Source organism: Thamnophis elegans, chromosome 2 (assembly GCF_009769535.1).
Source record: "Thamnophis elegans isolate rThaEle1 chromosome 2, rThaEle1.pri, whole genome shotgun sequence".
NCBI classification, from domain to species: Eukaryota; Metazoa; Chordata; class Lepidosauria; order Squamata; family Colubridae; genus Thamnophis; species Thamnophis elegans.
The window spans coordinates 45,803,325-45,822,440 of record NC_045542.1 but is presented as its reverse complement, the minus strand read 5'-3'; the positions used below and the strand labels follow the sequence as shown (position 1 = coordinate 45,822,440).

The window sequence follows — 19,116 nt, the reverse complement described above, 5'->3', positions numbered from 1 at the left end:
ACAGAAAGAAAAAGGTTTATTTATCAAAGAGTGGACTCAATCTCCGTCTTGTCTTCCAGCTGAAAACAAGACACTTCCCCGTTCCAGTTCCATGGCAGCAGGATTAGAAAAAAATGGCCGAACAAGAGTGAGAGCCATTTTCTCTCATGCTGCTGGTGACAACAGCACCCTTCTGAGCTTCAAGGAGGGGGACCTTATTACGTTGCTAGTGCCTGAGGCCCGAGATGGCTGGCATTATGGAGAGAGTGAAAAGACCAAATTGTGAGTATGCTTGTCAGTGTGTGGGCCTCAGAATTGGGTTTTCTTTCCTTCTGGTTATATTAAAGTGTCTTCTTCGGGATTCAATTGCTTTCTTACCACAGCGGTGGGCAAAATCGATGTTATAGATTGTAACTTAATATTGTTAAGTTAACACACACACACACACACAATACTTTATTGGCCAAGTGTGATTGGACACACAAGGAATTTGTCTTTGGTGCATATGCTCTCAGGGTACATAAAAAGACAAGATACATTCGTCAAGAATCATAAGGTACAGCACATAATGATAGTCATAGGGTACAAATAAGCAATCAGGAAACAATATCAATATAAATCGTAAGGATACAAGCAATAAAATTACAGTCCTGCAGTCATAAGTGGGAGGAGATGGATAATAGGAACAATGAGAAGACTCATAGTAATAGTAATGCAGCCTTAGTGAATGGTTTCACAGTGGGAATTATTTGTTTAGCAGAGTGATGGTGTTTAGGAAAAAAACTGTTCTTGTGTCTAGCTGTCTTTGTGTGCAGTGCTCTATAGCGTCATTTTGAGGGTAGAAATTGAAACAATTTACGTACAGGGGTCTGTAAATATTTTCACAGCCTTCTTTCTTTTGGAAGGCAGGTTGGTAGCAATTGTTTTTTCTGCAGTTCTCTCAGAGGTCCAGAAGACTGGTGCCAATTGCCTATTTTGAGCCATCCTCATAGAGCGGGCACCTAAAGCCATACTGCCTTTTGTCCCCAAGATTTAGGAGTACAACTTGGGTATGCTGGGGTGCTGTAGCTAGAGCAAAGCATGGGCTGCCTCATGTGTGATCCTCTTTGTCATTTTGGTTTTTTCCCCAGTGTGGCATTGCTGCAGAAATTGCAACGAGAGTTCTAGCATTTTGCATCTGTGTCAATGCAAAATCAAAGACAAACACCGCAAGTCAATATTTTACATTAGGGAACTCTGATGAACTTTGAGCCTTTAAGACAAATTATTATTCTTTATGCTTAAAACGTAGCGTGACTTTCTAGTGAACTTTTTTTTTTCCTTACCCTGATTTGGAAATCTTCGCTCTGGTAGCCAAAACCGAAGTTGATGTGCCAAGAAGTGGAATGTATAATAAACAGTTCTGCCCTCAACAACACAGCTCCCACGCTGGGGAATGCCAGAAAAAAAATGAAGAGGGAGGGCAGAAATTGTAGGCTTTTAATTCCTGGAGAGTCTGTAGTGTAACTAGGAATAAAAGCTGTCGCTGGGGTGGATCCCTCCAGCAGGTTTGCTTTGGCATAATAGGTTTGCTTAGGATTAGGGCAAAAAAAAAAAGTCTTCCTTGGCAACAATTGTGTAGGTAAGCTCCTTCATAGATACTGAATATTTATCTTTTTTTTTCTTCTCTCCTTCCCCACATCTCAGTATTTAAAGCTCTAAATCTGGAGCTGCAGTCTTTTTTCCATTGTTCACTAAATATAGCTGTACCTTTACTCCTTCGTCCATGCAATTTGTGACTGGCTTAACAACAAATGCCAGTTGCCAAGCAAATGGTTGGCTTAATTAGCAGAACCAGATTAGGAAGCCTTAGAATGAAGGGCAGGCATGAGGGTGGACGTCTGCTGATCTGGTCATTCTTCTTTTTTAGCCCAAGTGTCCAATATGGGTTGAGCCAGAAAGCTGGCAGGGTGCAAAAGTAGATGGCTGGTAAGACTGTGCACAATAAACTTGGACAGCAGGAAAATGTTGCTTCACAAAGTAAAAACACAGATGGCAGTAAAACGCCTGTGGCCATTTGGGGAAACTGCCACATATATTTACAGCTTTCCTTTAAAAGATCCAGGATTAAATCATTCTAGATACCGGTAGTCCTCAACCTATGACCTCAATCGAGCCCAACATTTATGTTGCTAAGCAAGACAGTTGTTAAGTGAGTTTTGCCCGATTTTACGGCCTTTTTTGCCACCATTGTTAAATGAATCAGGGCTGTTGTTCAGTTACTAACACGGTCGTAAAGTGAATCTGGCTTCCCCACTCGTTTGCTTGTCAGAAGGTTGCAAAAGGGGATCGCATGATCTCAGGACACTGCAACCATGGGTCAGTTGCCAAGCATCTAAATTTTGTTCATGTGATGATGGGGAGGCTGCAACGGTCGTAAATGTGAAAAATGATCATAAGTCACTTTTTTCGGTGCCATTGTAACTTTGATCTGTCACTAAACGAACTGTTGCAGGTCGAGGAAGACCTGTATTCAAATACTACCTTCTGTTTTAACGTCTTACTGTAACACGCATATTGACTATGCCTCCAGCCCTTTTTGCCATCCTCAGGCTGTTACACACTCCCAAAAGCCAGTCTGCTGAAGTTCACTGGCAAACCACCAACATTCAGTAATGTGACATTTTGAACATTTTTAAAAACAATTAATAGGTGAAGTATACATTCAGTTCCCTTTAATTAATTAATTTAATTTAATTAAGACACATCTACATTGCTAGTGCTTTCACTCTCCAAATACCCTACTGTAAGACGGACCGGAGTATAACACGCACCAAGATTTTGAAGAGGTACATTTTTAAAAAAAAAGTTTTTGCACTCTGCAGGCTTCCCAAACCCTCTGCACACTTTGTTTTTTTGTGGGAAAAGGGGCATGCAGAGAGTTTGAGAGGCCTGCAAAGTGCTCCTGGGGGCAAGGGGAGGGGCGAAAACAAGCAAAAAATTGCCTGTTTTTCACGGAAATGGGCCCATTTTTGCAAAAAACAACAACAGGGCATGCATAGGCTTTGGGAGGCTTGTAGAGTGCTCCTGAGGGTTGGGGAGGGCATAAATGAGCAAAAAAACCAGCCCATTTTTCACTTCTTTTTGCCCTCCCCAGCCCACAGGAGCACTTCGCAGGCCTCCCAAACCCTCTACCATTCATTTTTTGTGAAGGGGGCAAGGTTTCAGGTGGCCAAAAATGCAGCATTCCGTGTATAAGATGCACTCAGGTTTTCACCCTCTTTTTGGGGGGGAAAAGGTGTGTCTTATATTCTGAAAAATACAGTACTTACTTGCAATCATATTTCTTGGCTGCCATGAAGCTTGCTGGTGCTTCTGCCCAGCTGGCCAGTGGGAGGAGAGTTCAAAAATGGATATTCATCTGGTGTCTTATTTCCCTCAGCCTCCCTCCTTGCCTTTGCTTCCCTACATTTGTTTTCTGGCAAGGAAAAAAAAAGCAACTCCACTGAAGCAGCCAAGCTGGCAGGGTGGGGAAGGATAGCAAGGTGTAATGGCTCCCAGCCTTTGGGAGGAATCCAAGGAACTGGAAGGCAAGATGAGGCAAGAATCCCCACGTGAATGAAGGCAAATATATGTGTCCCAGGATAATGTTGCAGGATCCAATCTGGGTCGGTCACCGGGAGGTCCAGAGGTTTTGTCTTCCGAACTTTCGGACTCCATCTGGAGCCCATTTTCAGGGAATTTCTGTCCAGCCTAGCCAGAGAAATTCCTTGAAGATGGACTCTAGCACAAGTCTGAAAGCTTGGAAGACAAAACCTCAGGACCTCCCGGTGACTGACCCAGATTGGATCCTGCAAAAATTTCAACCACTGGGACGTGACTATCTTCTGAAAGAGCAGCTGATCTGGGAGTGACTTGCTCACCTGCCAAAGACCTTCAATGACTGACAGAGCCAAGGGCACAGAGAGACGCAGAACTGGTGCAGTTCATGCATATGGAAGGGGCCATATTTCTAAAAAGCTGCCCCCACTTCCCTACTTTTTGAAAGAAGTGGCCAAGCAATTCATCCCCAGGCCTCCCTCACATCATCACCATTCTTCCTGAAGCTACTGCAGATAAAAAGAATTATACGAAGAAAGGATAACACCTCCCCCCCCCCACAACCATATTACTACCTCATAAACTCCTAAAATGTCATAGAATGGAGAGTAAATAACCTAGTAAACATTTTGAAGTGACAATTTCTTTATTAGGTTTTTTTTAAAAAAAAATGTTTCAACTGGAGGATATTTGATTTATTCAAGACGAGGATTAAAAATTAAGAGGCATTCTGGATTTATATGTACCCTGAGAACCTATGCACCAAAGACAAATTCCTTGTGTGTCCCAATTACACTTGGCCAATAAAGAATTCTATTCTATTCTATTCTATTCTATTCTATGATTCTATTTATTGCATTCTTCCCATGGAAAATGAAATGCATGGGGAAAGCTTTGTCGGTACTCAAAAGCTAGTTCAATGCATAGGGCTTTTGAATAGTACAGATATGGAATGAAATAGGCAGCTGGAGGAGGGGGCATGTCAGCAAAATCATTGTAGCATTCCAGGGAGGAGGCAGCACGTTGCAGAGAGGGGCCCAAAATAAGAGATTGCACAGGGGAAGGGGAGGGGAAGCAGGTAGGTACGAAAAGATTCAAGTGTACCCTGGATATACTTCAGGGTATATCTATTAGGTTAGAATTTTATAGCTTTAGTCTGGTAAAATTCAGTCTTTTAAATAATTGAAAATAATATACAAAGCCTTATTATAAAGCTTTATAGTAAGACCACTCTTAGAATACTGCCTCCAGTTTTGGTTTCCATATTATTAAAAAAGATGTAGAAACTCTGGAAGGAATGCAAAAAAGAGTAACAAAGATAATTAGGGAGCTGGAGACTAAAACGTACGAAGAACAGTTGCAGGAATTGGGTTTATCTAATCTAGTGAAAAGAAGGACCAAGATTGACATGATAACAATTTTTCAATATTTGAGGGGTTTCCACGAAGAAGAGGGGGTCAGCCTATTTTCCAAAGCATCAGAAGGCAAAGCAAGAAACAGTGCATGGAAACTAATCAAGGAGAGAAGCAAGCTAGGACTAAGGAGACATTTTCTAACAAGTAATCAAATGAAACAAATAGAGAACTGGACTTCACTGGATCACACTGTGCCCTCTTTTAGGCTTAGGACTGACATGAGAGTATCTATTGTGCCTTTCTTTCTCTGACTAATTCTGTTTTCTGCTTCTGCTCTCAGTAGTCCAAACTGAGGTTATACTATAGTGGGGACACAGAGAAGATTGGTTCATTTTGACTGCATAGCTAGTCTTTGAGGCTCATACGTCCTGGAGATTTCTACACTGTATTGAGAGAAGTGGGCTATCTGTAGTTGAAATTCAAGGATAGGCCCCTCTACTATGGCTACATAATACTGAAATTCTAATGGCTTAATATTCCTTCTCCTGTATCCCCTTCACTGAATGGGAAAAAAAACCCATGGATCTTTTTCTCTTTTTTCCTACTTGTGTTGTAGGAGAGGCTGGTTTCCTTTCTCCTACACACGTGTGTTGGACAGTGATGGGAGCGATAGATTACATATGAGGTAAGAAAGTTTTTTTCATGGATGCAGTGCCATCATCTGACATTTGAATAATGTTTATACTCAAATAGACAAGCCCTGTGTTTATTTAGCCAGAAGCGGAATCTGTCCTGCATTGCCCTCTTCTGGCTTATCTTTCGTTAGGAATTTCATTACACTGGCTTCGTTTTTTCTCAAACTAAGATTTCAGGCTTGGCTGTGAAAATCCACTGTGCCTCTTTGCATGGGTGTATAGATTTGTCCATGTATTTATACACACAGAGATACATACATGTGTGTACGCATGCATGTATGATCTGGAGCAAGCCAGTTGTCAGGGTTCCAAATAGCATCCAAATGTAAACCAGAATCCAAGGCAAAATATTGCTCAAAGTTCCAATTTATTAGGAGAGCCATGTTGGCACATCTGGGAAAACCCAAATCTGAAAGCTTCCCAGTTTTCCCCATCTAATTGAAAGTTCAAGATCTTGCCCCCACTCCCACAAGTTCATCACATGGTCCAATCTCCCACTGCCATGCTGGCAGTTCCACCCATCCAATTCCGGTCAGGTGCAGAGACAAAGGATGACCTTGGCTTTCTAGAAAGGAATTTTGTTATGGCTACATAGTATGTAACACCTTACAATCCCCCCTTCCATTTTCCCACAATAGAAAATGCACAGTCAAATATTAGGAAGTGTTGCAGGCCAAAGATCCAAAAGAAAAGATGGCTGCAGGCCTGACACCAGTGTGATATATTTGGTGGGAAAAGCCTTAACGACAGTGTGTTTCATATGGTAAATGTAATAAACGCATATGGCCCCGGATGGAAAGGCTTCCAAGTCTTGGTGGTGACAGGAGGAGGATGTTCCCTTAGTGATTCTGAGCAGGTTCCCATAGGGAAAGGCGTGTGTGGGAGGAAGAGAATCTGAAGAATCCTAATTTTGTCTGTGTGCAAGGAATGAGGCAAGTCTTAATGGCTTATAAAGTGTACCCTGTTTGCAAAATTCTGCCACAGAGGAAATGCTGACTAAATGTGCTTATGTCTTCAGCCAGGGGAAAAGCAGTAGTACAGGCAACCTGTTGGACAAAGATGATATCCCCCCTCCCGACTACAGCACGTCCTCCCGAACTTTCCAGGCACCGAATGTCAGCACTTTCAAACAGAGGCCGTACAGCGTGGCGGTGCCACCATTCCCCCAGGTGAGACAACTTTTCAACTCAGAGGAGAGGGGGGCATAACCATTGTGAGCGAATACACCAATCAGGAGGGGCTCTGCCAGAGGTAGATTCTAAGGCTCCGTCAGTGGAGAAGGAAGGTGGATTTTCAGAGAATTCTGTGGGTGTCAGTGGTACACGTCTTGTACTTTGGGTTGGGTATGGTTTAATCTTTATTTGTACTAAAATTTTGAAATGAGCATTGAACATCAAAAAATGGCTTAAATGAAATGGATGTACAGTTTGGATTGGTGAGAATGAAATGAGTTTTAGATCGTTTAAATATAGCTGCTCTGATTATGAAGAGTAAAGGAGGAATTGGCACGGCAACTTTTTCTACAGCTAGTCCAACGAAATGAGAGGGTTCTAGCTGAGTCACACTTTATTTTCACTGTGATTTGGGTAACAAGCCACAGAAGTCTGGTTCACGGACTACTAAGTCATAAACGTGGCTCAGACCAATGGACTACTGGCTCTTGTTTTCAACTAAGCCAACTTTCAACATCCGTCTGAACTCATTGTTTTCCCCTGTAGGATAGGGAAGCCTTGTGATGAGATATTTGATTCTGTGAAATGTTCTTTGGGCTATGCACAACAAGATTTCCAAACCCACCCACCACCTTATCGTTAGAGTTTGTATCTATTTGAATTGGTCGGTTCCGTGTGGTGCTATTTCTTGGTATAACCTTGATCATTCTTTCTGTTGCCTCCCTCTATTGTTTGGAAAATTCTTCTGCAATGTTGAAAACTGGGACAGGAAGTGAGTAAGCCACTTCCTTTGATGTAGCAGTTGTTCTGCCTTCTTTGTGCTAAATCTGCAAAGTTATCTTCCATGTGCAACCCAACGATCAAATGACATTACTGTTGCCATTATGTTTTGAAGCTGATCACCAGAAGGAAACTTGGGCCAAAAATCAAAGATGCGGTGTGTACATTGTTGGTAGGTAGGAGGCTGCCTTGCTAAAAGTAGATCTGGTTGCACCATGGCTGAAGTGAACCTTCCTAAAAATTTCTGTTTCGTAACCCAGGTATTCGTACAAGCAGGTGAGGCTTATCTTGCCAACAGTTGCTTGTATTCATTATTTATAGGAGTACCTTATGCCCTACGGTTGTGCAATTAATGAATATTCCCGTGGCCTCTTCCCAGTGTCACCTGCCTCCTACCAGCCTTATTCTAGGTCAACAGCCGTAAGTCCCAAGAACGCAATGTTTCCATTGGGGTTTCAAAAGCCTCTTTTCTGCCTCAAGCATCTTTGTGGCTTACCTAACTTGTATACCTGTCTCCCCATCTTCCTCAATCTCAAGAAGCCAGTCAGATGAAAGGCTTCTTAAAAAAACAAATGTAAACATCTGTCCAAAAAAGCAAGCATGGGTAGAGGTAAAGAATTAACGGATTGGCAAATTAGTGATGGGTAAGGCAGAAAGACTGGCAGGAAAGGGCAATGTAAATACCCAACTGGTAACATATGGCTGTTCTACATGTATCTAGCTGCAGAATTCAATGGCTCTTAGGCCAACAATGCTTATTTTCCCCCCATCCCCTCTCCCTTGGACCTTCCACACGGTGTCTCTAGAGGTTTGAGAAGATCAACACCAGCTAATGGGTGGATGGAGACAAGGAGAATAAGCTGAGGGACACAGGAACAGAATGTGCACATTAGTAGGCAAAGGAGGATGGGTGGTTGGGTGGGTGGGTGGAAGGTGTAAATCACTTTGAGTTTAATTTTGTTGGAAAACCACATTAAAATGTTTATCTCCTATCAAGGGTAGCAAACTGAGAAGAATTGTATCAGCCCAAGAATACTTAGCATTAGAATGAAGGCACTATTTTTGGGTGTAAAGAGGTTACGCTACCAGAGACTTTCTAAGCACACGAGTCCATCCTTTTCTCAGGGTCTTTAGAATTCAATATCTTTGTCAGAGTGTGCTGGGAAGAGATAAGTTGCAAAATAATAGTGGCCTTGGCTAGAAAGACATTGAATTTCTTTAATGGCAAGCTTTGATGCTCAAGTCAGGGATTTTCATTCAGAGACCCACTTTTCTCTGGCTAGACACATGTCAGACCCCAGGATCACAGCAAAAGAAGAACGTGACTTATCCTTAATACACACACATATCAATTAAGAGGCTACCATGGTCCTTTTTTGAATATATTTGAGTGTAGTCATTCCATTTCAACTACAGGCTGCCTGAACAGCCAACATCTTATCTAACATTTTATATTTTTGTCTAGAATACCCTGTTTCCCTGAAAATAAGACCTCCCCAGATAATAAGCCCAATCGGGCTTTTGAGCGCATGCACTGAAATAAGCCCTCCCCTGAAAATAAGCCCTCCCTGAAAATATTGCAACATAGCAGCAGCCATGAGGTGACCACGCTCGCTGCCTCCTGCACCTCAAAAATAATAAGACCTCCCCAAAAATAAGACCAAATGCTTATTTTGGGGATCAAAAGAAAATAAGACCATGTCTTATTTTCGGGGAAACACAGTATTTATTGCCGTAATCAGATGAAAACTGATTACAAGTACTGTAGTTGAGACAAATATCTTCATAGTCTGAACAGAACTAAGGGTAGATTAGTTCAGGCTGGAGGAAAATCCCTAAAACTCTCTAAGATTATGATTCCTTTTACATCAAGAATCAGGAACTGGTGGCACTTCTGATATTACTTGATCTTCAGTTCCCCAACATTTTCATCACTGGATGACACTGGCTGTGACTGATAGGAGTTGTAGGTCAGACATGTTCAAAGGCTCACAATTTAGTACGGGTAGTACTCGACTTAGAACCATTTATTTAGTGACCATTCAAAGCTACAACATCGCTGAAAAAAGTGACTTATGACCAGTTCCCCAAATTGCAACCGTTGCAGCTTCCCCATGGTCACGTGATCAAAATTTGGCAATTGGCATGTATTTATTGCAGTGTCCTGAGCTCATTTGATTGCCTTTTGCGACAAGCAAAGTCAATGGGGAAGACAGATTCCCTTAACAACCTTGTTACTAACTTAACAACCAAAGTGATTCACTTAACCGCTGTGGCAAGAAAGGTCTTAACATGGGGCAAAAGTCACTTCACAAGTGTCTTGCTTAGCAGCAGGAATTTTGGGCTCCGTTGTGGTCATATGTCAAGGACTACCTGTACTCTTGTCATACAACATAGTAGGACTTAAATATGCTTCACTCCATCAACAGTAGCTGTATGATTAGACTTCATCCAAAAAAGGGAAAAATAAGCACTTTTCTTTCTTCATTTTTCTTCTCTTCTCCTGGATGCATCAGAGAGCAGCAGTGAAAGTAGCAGGCTGCATCTCGCTATGCATGGACGCTTTGACTTCATCTGTTCTGAAGAGAAGATGACGTGCAAAAGAGATGGAGGATGAGGCGTCTGGGGCCTTCCTCCATCAGGAACTGAAATGCTATCAAGCTGCATTCACCACAGCGGGTTTTTGCAGCGTGCATAGCATTTTGCACAGTCCCTTTTTAGCAATACGGCACTGCATGTCTGTACATTGGAGACTATTTAATCTCGCAGATCCACTGTACAAGATCACCCTCTGGTGAAACAAACGTAATTTGTTTATTTTTTTTTTGGCAATGTCTTTTTTTGTACTTTTGAGACCAAGTACTTGGACTATGCCTTGGGAGGCTGCTGGGATGCATAACTTCCATTGCTATCTTTGTGGCAAAAGCATTATGGTTCCATAGCTGATATCCCCCCCCCCCCCTGTTTTTTTTCTACAGGGACTGGATGACTATGGGGCAAGACCCTCAAGCAGGTAAGTTATTTCATTTTCAAATCCATTATGGATCTACAAAATTTTAAAAGTGACATGAAATGCAATTTCTGGTGACTTCACTGACATACCCTATATCAGTGGTGGAAATCAAATAACCAGCTGGGTGGGCAGGGCTCTGTGGTCATGTGACCATGTGGGCATGGCCAACTCAACATCACTCAGATCAATGGCGCTTTGTCTTAGCTGTTACAATGTAATAAGGGTTAGCCGGAGAGGCAGGGCAATAAAGATTAGGCTAGAAACAATACCAGAATGTTTCCTTCCTGCTTTCCTTACAGGATTAGCCCTGTGAAGTGAGGAAAAAACAAAATGAGATTTCTTCCAACAATCAGTTCTCCGAACTGCTTAGAAAGTTAACAACCAGTTCTCCTGAATAGGTGTGAACTAGCTGAATCCCACCACTGCCCTATATATAGTAGTGTCTTGAAATTATACAGAAGTTGAATTTTCTTTTTGTTTATCTTCTTAGTCTAGCCTGTAGCTCTGCAATTTTTCCCATTAAAGTCCAACCTCCCAGGTCCAATATTGGCTTGGCTTTCTTAGGTTGGTCACACAGCCTGGCAGAAGCGTTAATAAAAGAAGTTCCCACAGAACTGCATGTTTTTAAAGTATGCAGAAACTGTGAGCCCAGGGGCCAAATCCCCTGTTTTTGGAGCAAGGCATGGCATAAATTGCTTGTATTTTGATTTGGTCTGGCTCTTCACAAAAAGGATTTAAATTACCCTGAGGACCTTCACCTTTATTATTATTTTTCTTGAATAGAAATGCTTCTCATAGTTATATTAGTCCAAATGATTTTCCCTTTCAAGGAAGCCAGTATTAAGCAAAATGCAGAAAATGTTTATGCATCTTGCTTAGACTCATTTGAGTGGGCTGTATAAAAATTCTGCAAATAAATAACAGGGACTATCTCATCATATATTTCTATCCTTGTGGCAATGACTTCTGCTATATCTATACCCCTCTTCATACATTCATTCTTTAAACTTCTCACCTCTTTTTTGAAGGTTCTTGTCATCTGCATTCAACCACAACTTCCTTGGTGTTCTTCCTCTTAACTCAATCACTCTTCCTTTGTTTTATAAATTTTGTTCATTATTTCAACTCATTTCTTTCCTGCTGGTCACCTTTTTGTAGTTAGTTCACGTATATGTTCATACATTCTTGATCCTATCTCTTCTTATTTTTCAAAATAACTATATCCATTGCATTCAACTGACTTTTATGTTTTTGCTGACATTCCCAACTCTTATTTCCATATAACTAAATAGGGGAAAGGACATCTTATAAACAGCTATTATTGTTTCATTTGACATTTATTCCTCAAGACAGATTAAGTATTACCCATTAGTTTTCTTTTATCAACATTTGCACAACTTAACATTTCCTCATCCATTTCCTCATCTTTAATAAACATTCTGCCAAGATGCACAAATTCATCTACTTTTCCTGGTGTGTGTGTGTGTGTGTGTGTGTTGTTATTTATAAATAAATTCAATTCATCCACTCCACCTTCCCTGTCAAACAAAATTACATTGATCTTTGATACATTAATTGTCAGACTTGTGTACTTGAGGGGTCCTTGCTGTTCTCTAAGCTTGGTTGTTCCCTTTCAGATGTTTCTTTCCCCAAACTCGGGAACATCATCAGAGCTAGTGATGATATTACCCAGACTAGCACTAATGATGATATTACCTAGTTTGGGCAATGAAACGACTGCCAGAGATCAATCAAGCCCACAGAGCACCAAAGGACTCTGCATTTCAACCATGAACTATAAATATTTTCCTTTATTGGTACTTGTATGCTTGTGGCATCATATAATGTGTTTCAATTCACTAGCATATCATTTGGCTCCTTAGCCAACAGCATAACATCTTCTCCAAACCTACATCTTCAATCAGCACTTCTTCTAATGTCACCATAAGCATCGATCTTTCTCATTGTCATGAACTGGGCAAAATGGTGCAGTCATATGGCAACAATTATTGAACCCAGGCACTTCAAATGGGCTAACATATAGAATGCCAGGACTAGTTACTCCCTTGGGAATGAAATTTGGGAAAGGTGTGGTCACTTCATAGCAGTTGTGCTGCTTTCAGCTTTAGCAGCCCTCCACTGCCACACTCAGCTGCAGTCACATGAACTTCATTTCCAACACTCCCTGACAGCTTCCCACAGGTCAGTGGAGAGGCCAGCAGGAAAGGTTGCAAATTGCTCAGTTTTAAGTCTCCCCCACACATACAACCTTCCTGGCCCATCTCTGTTTGCGCCACTATGACTATCTGCACATTCTCACGCTCCCTTCCTGACTTGTGATGCATCCCTATGTGTCTGCCCCAATCCACGTGACACCACTTGCTCATCTCCATGTTCCCTTCCTAACATGCACCACACCCCTGCACACCCAACCCGTGCACCTCCTGCACAATCCCACATGCCCTCCCTAATCCACCCCACTCCTCTTCCACACTCCTGTGTTCCCTCTCCTACTTGGCAACCGACACTTGCCTGCCTGCTAACCTTGGACTTACAAGTCACCACCAGTTTGCCCACTGACTTTCTCCCAGGAAGCTTCCCACAAGCAAAGCAAATGAGGAAGCTGGCAGGAGTTTTAGGAAGAGAGGAGGAGGGAGGCGGAAGGAAGACAAAAGAAATCACTCTTGTTTTTTAGCCCACCCATAGTTACTCTGTTTAGGTAAGAAAATGTCTCTCAAATGATGACTCAATGGGTGATAGATTGTCTAGTTCCTTATATATTTATTCATAAATATATTAAACAACTAAGGACACACCATACATTCATGTCTTACTCCCTACTAAATGTCAAACCATTTATTAATTATTTTATTTACGCTATTGGAGGCTCCTTTTCACCATTTCCAGAACAATTTTGATTACTGTCAAAATTGCTTTGCATTTTCTGTTAAGTTTTTTTCTTGCTCTCTTCTTTGTAATCATCCTTTTTTTTCTCTGTACATTGTACGATATCAGTCCCTCTATGTTTTTTGCAGCGTTCATTCTTGTTTGCATTTTCCCCTCATGCCCAGACCTCTTGCATGTCATCATTCCATAAAATATCCTATTTCATTCTTCCTGTTAAGTCAGACTAAAAAGATCAGCTTTATTGAATGCCACTGTATTGAATTACCACAGAGTTTCCCCTGCCATGTGCAGTGATGGGAAAATATGACTATTCTTTATTTTGCATTACAACTCATGCTCATGTAGGCATGCTCAAGAGACATGGCTGGTGGATTGAATTAACTGAACTTGCCCCACATCACATGTCTCCGTTTTCTGCAGTGCGTTCATGAGTCATTTATTTGGTGGGGACACAACTTCAGTTTTAAATGCAATATTCTCAGTTAAACGGACTACATTTTTTTTTGAAGCAGGGATGAATAGTAGATTCCACATTTTGCTCTTCTTGCATCTCTAGTTGCATATTTGTTAGACTACATCCCCCTCCCCAACCTTGAGGCCTTCAAACTGAGACATAGTGATGGAAATGCCCCTTACCAAACCAGGAATGAATGCAAAACCCACATCCAAGCAATTAGAAGCGACGTAGATGTCACAGAGAAGCAACCTCATCTTCTTTTCCTTTTGTTTTCTGAGTATGGCAACCACTTCTAATGTAGTGGGTTCTGCTACTTAGATGAACCCAAGAGAAGCTGCTCTTTCTGAGCGGTAATGAAGCTGCAAATAGTTTACTCACTGCTCCCTGCCCACCCTCTCTTTACCCTTGCTCCCTAATTCCAATATCAATGCATGGCAGCTTACTTGGTGCTCCTCCATCTACTCTTGGTTATTATTTCTCTGTCTCTGTCTCTCTCTTTCTGGTGAAGTGAGTTTGGGCCGAACTGTGTGCTTTTTCTTTCTGTTCCACAGCGGCAGTGGCACGTTGGTATCTACAGTGTGAGAGAAGGAATCTTGACTAGAAATGGCAGCTGCTGCTTGGAAGACTTCCCTGTTTTGCTTCTCTGTCCCCCTTCATTTCTTTCTTTCTACTGAGATGCACATTTTTTTCCCTCCTGCCTGTCCTCTTTTCAAAGCAACTGTGCCAGCTCCTCCTCTCATCCCTGGGACCCCTGAGGACCACTCTGAGGAACTCTCGGAGCTGCTCTTTCCCCGTCCCCTGGTATTTGCAACCACCGATTTTGAAGCAGGAAAACGTCCCGATAAGGAATGTTACTTTTCACAGCCATTACTGGATGCAATTGAGATAAACTAAACTAGATAAAGATGCTGCATCTCTATCTCTCTCTCCCCTTCCACACTCCCTCTTTCTTTTATAAATTAATTTTCTTACTGCATTCTCTCTTTTCAGAGACGTTAATGCAAGCTGCACATTTATAACAAAATAAGTGCAAGATTCCCGCCCTCTTTTTTTTTGTAAACAAAAACAACAATCTGGAAACAAAATATGCATGGCATATGGTGTACGTACTGTTACTTCAACTATCCTTTTTTTTGCAACTTTTATCACAAAATCAGTTCTCTGTGTCAAAAGAAAAGGGGCGTTGGGATGCTCGGGTACTACTGTGTTGGTTTTGGCAAGAATTGGACTGTTAAACTGAGCACCAACCCAGTCTCCATTTTGTAAAGTATTTTGTTTTATATATATGACAGACACAAGCATATTATATTATTATTCTATTCTATTATGATATATATTTTGTAGGAAGGTATTTGTTACCTCACAGTTATTCTGAAAAGGGCAGTGGAGTAAGGAGGGAGGGGAAGGGCCTCTTCTGTTGTATTATGCAGATTGCCAGATCAATCCAAAGACTTTCTCTTTATAAAACTGGAGGAGTTTTTTTTGTCTTCTTGGTAGAGAGGGAGGGCCAAACTGCCTGTGTTTTGAAGTTCGGGTTCTGAACATGGAGGTTTTTTTTTCAAATTTCAACTGCTTTCCTTTCTTTAAAAAAAAAGCCTTCAGTCTTCTTTATGTGTCTTAAACTAATTTCAGGGGCAAAGTAGGGTTGAAAATAATGGCTCCTGATTGGGACTGCTTTTTCCGTTATCAAATTCTAGGCCCATGATGGCGAACCTGAGGCACGCCTGCCAGAGGTAGCACGCAGAGCCCCCTCTATGGGCATGCGTGCCATCGACAGCTGCTCTTCTAGTTTCTGGTGTGCATGTCTTCACGGGCACCAGATTGCTGAAAAATGACCTAAAATCGGCCCCCAAAAATGCCCCCAAACCAGGCTGTTTTGGGGCTATTTTCCGGCCCTTTTTGGGCCATTTTTCAGGCTGTTTGGAGGCCATTTTCAGCCCGTTTTTCAGGCTGTTTGCAAGTCATTTTTCGACCAGAAAACAACCTGAAAACAGCCAAAAATGGTCAAAAAACAGGCATATGTGCACCAGCCAGCTGATCTTCAGTGCTTCCGGTGCTCTGGCATGCACACATGTTCCAGTTTGGGCACTCAGTGCTGAAAAGGTTCACCCTAACTGTTCTAGGAGGTCAGACACACAACCTATGCTGAAGACTGAAGGCTTTCAGCTTTGTGTTACAACAGGGTTTCTCCAACCTTGGAAACTTTATGACGTGTGGACTTCAGCTCCCAGAATTCTCCAGCCAGCAGGAGCTGGGGAATTCTGGGAGTTGAAGTCCACAGGTCTTAAAGAGATTAAAGTTGGGAAACTATGAGTTACAGTCTACAGTGTGAAGTTGTATTCCTGTTATGACCCAAGGGTGACTGCAGGATATGGTCCAAAAAAGTCAAGATGGTGACCCACAATGGTGCAATCAAAACTCCACCTGTGTTTTATATAACGCACATTTAAAAAGAGGCCAGGCTTTGACAATACCGTCTTAACTACCATATTGACTTTTTTTAAAACCACACTTGCCGATGCCTTTGTGTGATGCCGCCAATGTGAATTAAGTGAAAAACAGTCAAAATATTTGATCTGTATCGGAAGCTGCTGGCAATATTATCTTGACTAATTGTATATACAAAAGTTCTATCTCTACATATATAACAAAGCTTTTGTTTTATATAATAGACTTGGGGCATATGTAGTAAGATCCTCATTGTCATAGCTTTGCTCAAACAACGTTTACATCAAGGATACTCTGTAGAATGCAGACAACAAAGCAAAACAAAAAAATGCACAAGTACTGTGTGAACACTGTAAAAGTGTTGGTGGGGAGGGGAATTGTGTTCTTTTTTCTTTTTTCCTTTTTTTTAAAAAAAGCTAAGAAACAAACAAAAAAAAACCAACAAGAACAAAATCAAGCTGAAAAGAAATGTGCCCTGTACTATGATATTTGAATAAAAGTTTTACTTCCTCCATTGAGTTGGGCTTGGGTAATTTTCTTGAAATTTTTTAAAAAGTCTATTTATTTGGCTGACTTTATCCTTGTCAGATTATACACTCACACTTAGATTGTTTAGAACTGTGATGATACAGTGGTTAGAATGCCGTATTGCAAGCTAACTCTGCCCCAATCTGGAGTTCGATCCTGATAGGGCTAAAGCTTGACTCAGCCTTCCATCAAATATGGTGACTCTGTAAACTACTTAGAAAGGACTATAAAGCACTATGAAGTGATATATAAGTGCTATTAGTTGAAGAAACTTCTTGGATGAGAAGCGAAATGTCTTCAAAGAAAAAACAGTTGTCTATTGAAAAAAAATACATTTAGGTCTAAGTGTTATTGTTATTGCTGGTGTATTTGTAATACAAAAGACTGTTGGCCCAATCCCCATTTTCTCAATTTCCCTTTAATGCTTAGTCATCTCCTCATCACTGAGTGTGCAAGTTACTATTATTTCCCCTCTACACATTAAAAAGTGAGACTGAAAAAGAGACTTGCTCAAACCCAGGACAGGAATCTATACAGGCTCACCAGCTGTTCCTGTTCTAGTTCTGATCACCAACATCTGGTGGAAGAGTGTTTCCAACAAGCCCTTTTGGTCAAGAGCTTAGGTATGAAACTTGTCAGAGTATTTACCAAGAATCAGATCATTTGAACTTGAAAGTTTGTTGCAGGAGAACCTAAACCACATCTAATAAGTGTAGTTAAAGGTAAAGTTGTTAAAGGTCAAAAATTAAACAGTTCTGTTTATGGATCTGTTGAGCATAGCCTCCTAATGTTTTAGACTACAACTTCAGCAATATCCAGCCTTCGGTCATTCTGGCTCTATAATAATAGAAATCTGAGATATTTGGAAGGCAGCGGAGTGGGAAAATACAAGAATTATAGCAAATAATATTGGGATAATCTAGCCTTTTATTTTCTTCCCCACCCTGTTGCTGTCCCTGTGGTAATCAAAAATAACCCCACCGCAGCCTGGTTTCACTTTGTGGAAGCTACATTCAGTTTTCCTCATGTGGTTAATATGCTAGCGTAATATCATTCCAAACATTTTTTTAAAATTCCAAGTATAGGTAGCCCTTGACTTACAACAGTTCATTTAGTGACTGTTCAAAGTCACAACAGCACTGGAAAAAGTGACTTAGGATTGTTTTTCCCACTTACAACTGTTGCCAATGTAATATGATCAGATTTCAGTCATTTTGGCATCTGACCCATATTTATGACGTTTGCAGTGTCCCAGGGTAATGTTTTCACTTTGGGTGACCTTCTGGCAAACAAACTCAATGGGGGAGCCAGATTCACTTAACATCCATGTCACTCTTTTAACAATGGTGGTGATTTACAACTGTGGCAAGAAAGGTCGCAAAATGGGGCAAAATTCACTTAACAAATGTCTCACTGAGCAACAGAAATTTTGGTTGTAAGTCAAGGACTACCTGTACCAGGAAAGTTATGAAGACCCAGGTAAAAGATGGCTCCTTTTTGAAAGAATGTATGTGAAAAGTTTACATGTGGGGAAGAGTGTTAGGTAAAATATCTCCCCTAGCAGGAAGCCAGGACACCGTAATCTCTCTTTAAACCTGAGGCAATTGAGAAGAAAACAAAGGCAGTTTCCTCCTTCCCTTTAATTCTCTTGCCATTGACTTTGGCAGTCAAGAAGAATTAAAATTGCCAAAGGTGAAAAAAGTGAACTCTCTTGGCTCTTGGATCCGAATTAGCTGACGTCTAATCAAGAAACATCTCTCCACTGGATGTTGTGTCTTTAAGTGGCCTGGTCAGTGAAGGCTCCACCCTTGTCCCCTATCCATTAGAACAGGCTTATACGTGTTTGTCACATACTGGTCTACAAACAGCCTCTCTATTTTTCCATTACAGCCCGGATGTTGAAGTGGCCAGGTTTTGAGATGTATCCCTGACTGTGTATACAGTAGTTGTAAGTTTACCGTCTTTTTTTCCACATGCCCACTTGCTCTCCCTCTGCCCCACACTTCACTCCTAAGAATGCTCTGGACTGACTTCTTAAATGCTGGCAAATATGGAACCACAGATGGAGATCACGGAGGGCATAGAAAACTTAAGCCTGGCTGAACAATTGCAGATAAGTCCTTGAAAAGGGTTCCATTCTCTGCAGATAACTGGTCAGTTCAGAGCATGGCTCAATTTGCTTGCAGCACTATGGGTATTGGAA

The 19,116-nt window shown here is 41.4% G+C and overlaps 1 protein-coding gene across 1 annotated transcript in view; it reads left to right on the top strand.

Moving 5' to 3' along the window:
- The window catches only part of BAIAP2 (BAR/IMD domain containing adaptor protein 2), a 183,144-nt gene that overhangs the window by 152,754 nt on the left and 11,274 nt on the right, over positions 1-19,116 (top strand). The window contains 4 exon segments of the mRNA XM_032208986.1: positions 60-261; positions 5,530-5,598; positions 6,627-6,777; positions 10,539-10,573. Coding sequence (XP_032064877.1) covers positions 60-261; positions 5,530-5,598; positions 6,627-6,777; positions 10,539-10,573 — 457 coding nt within the window.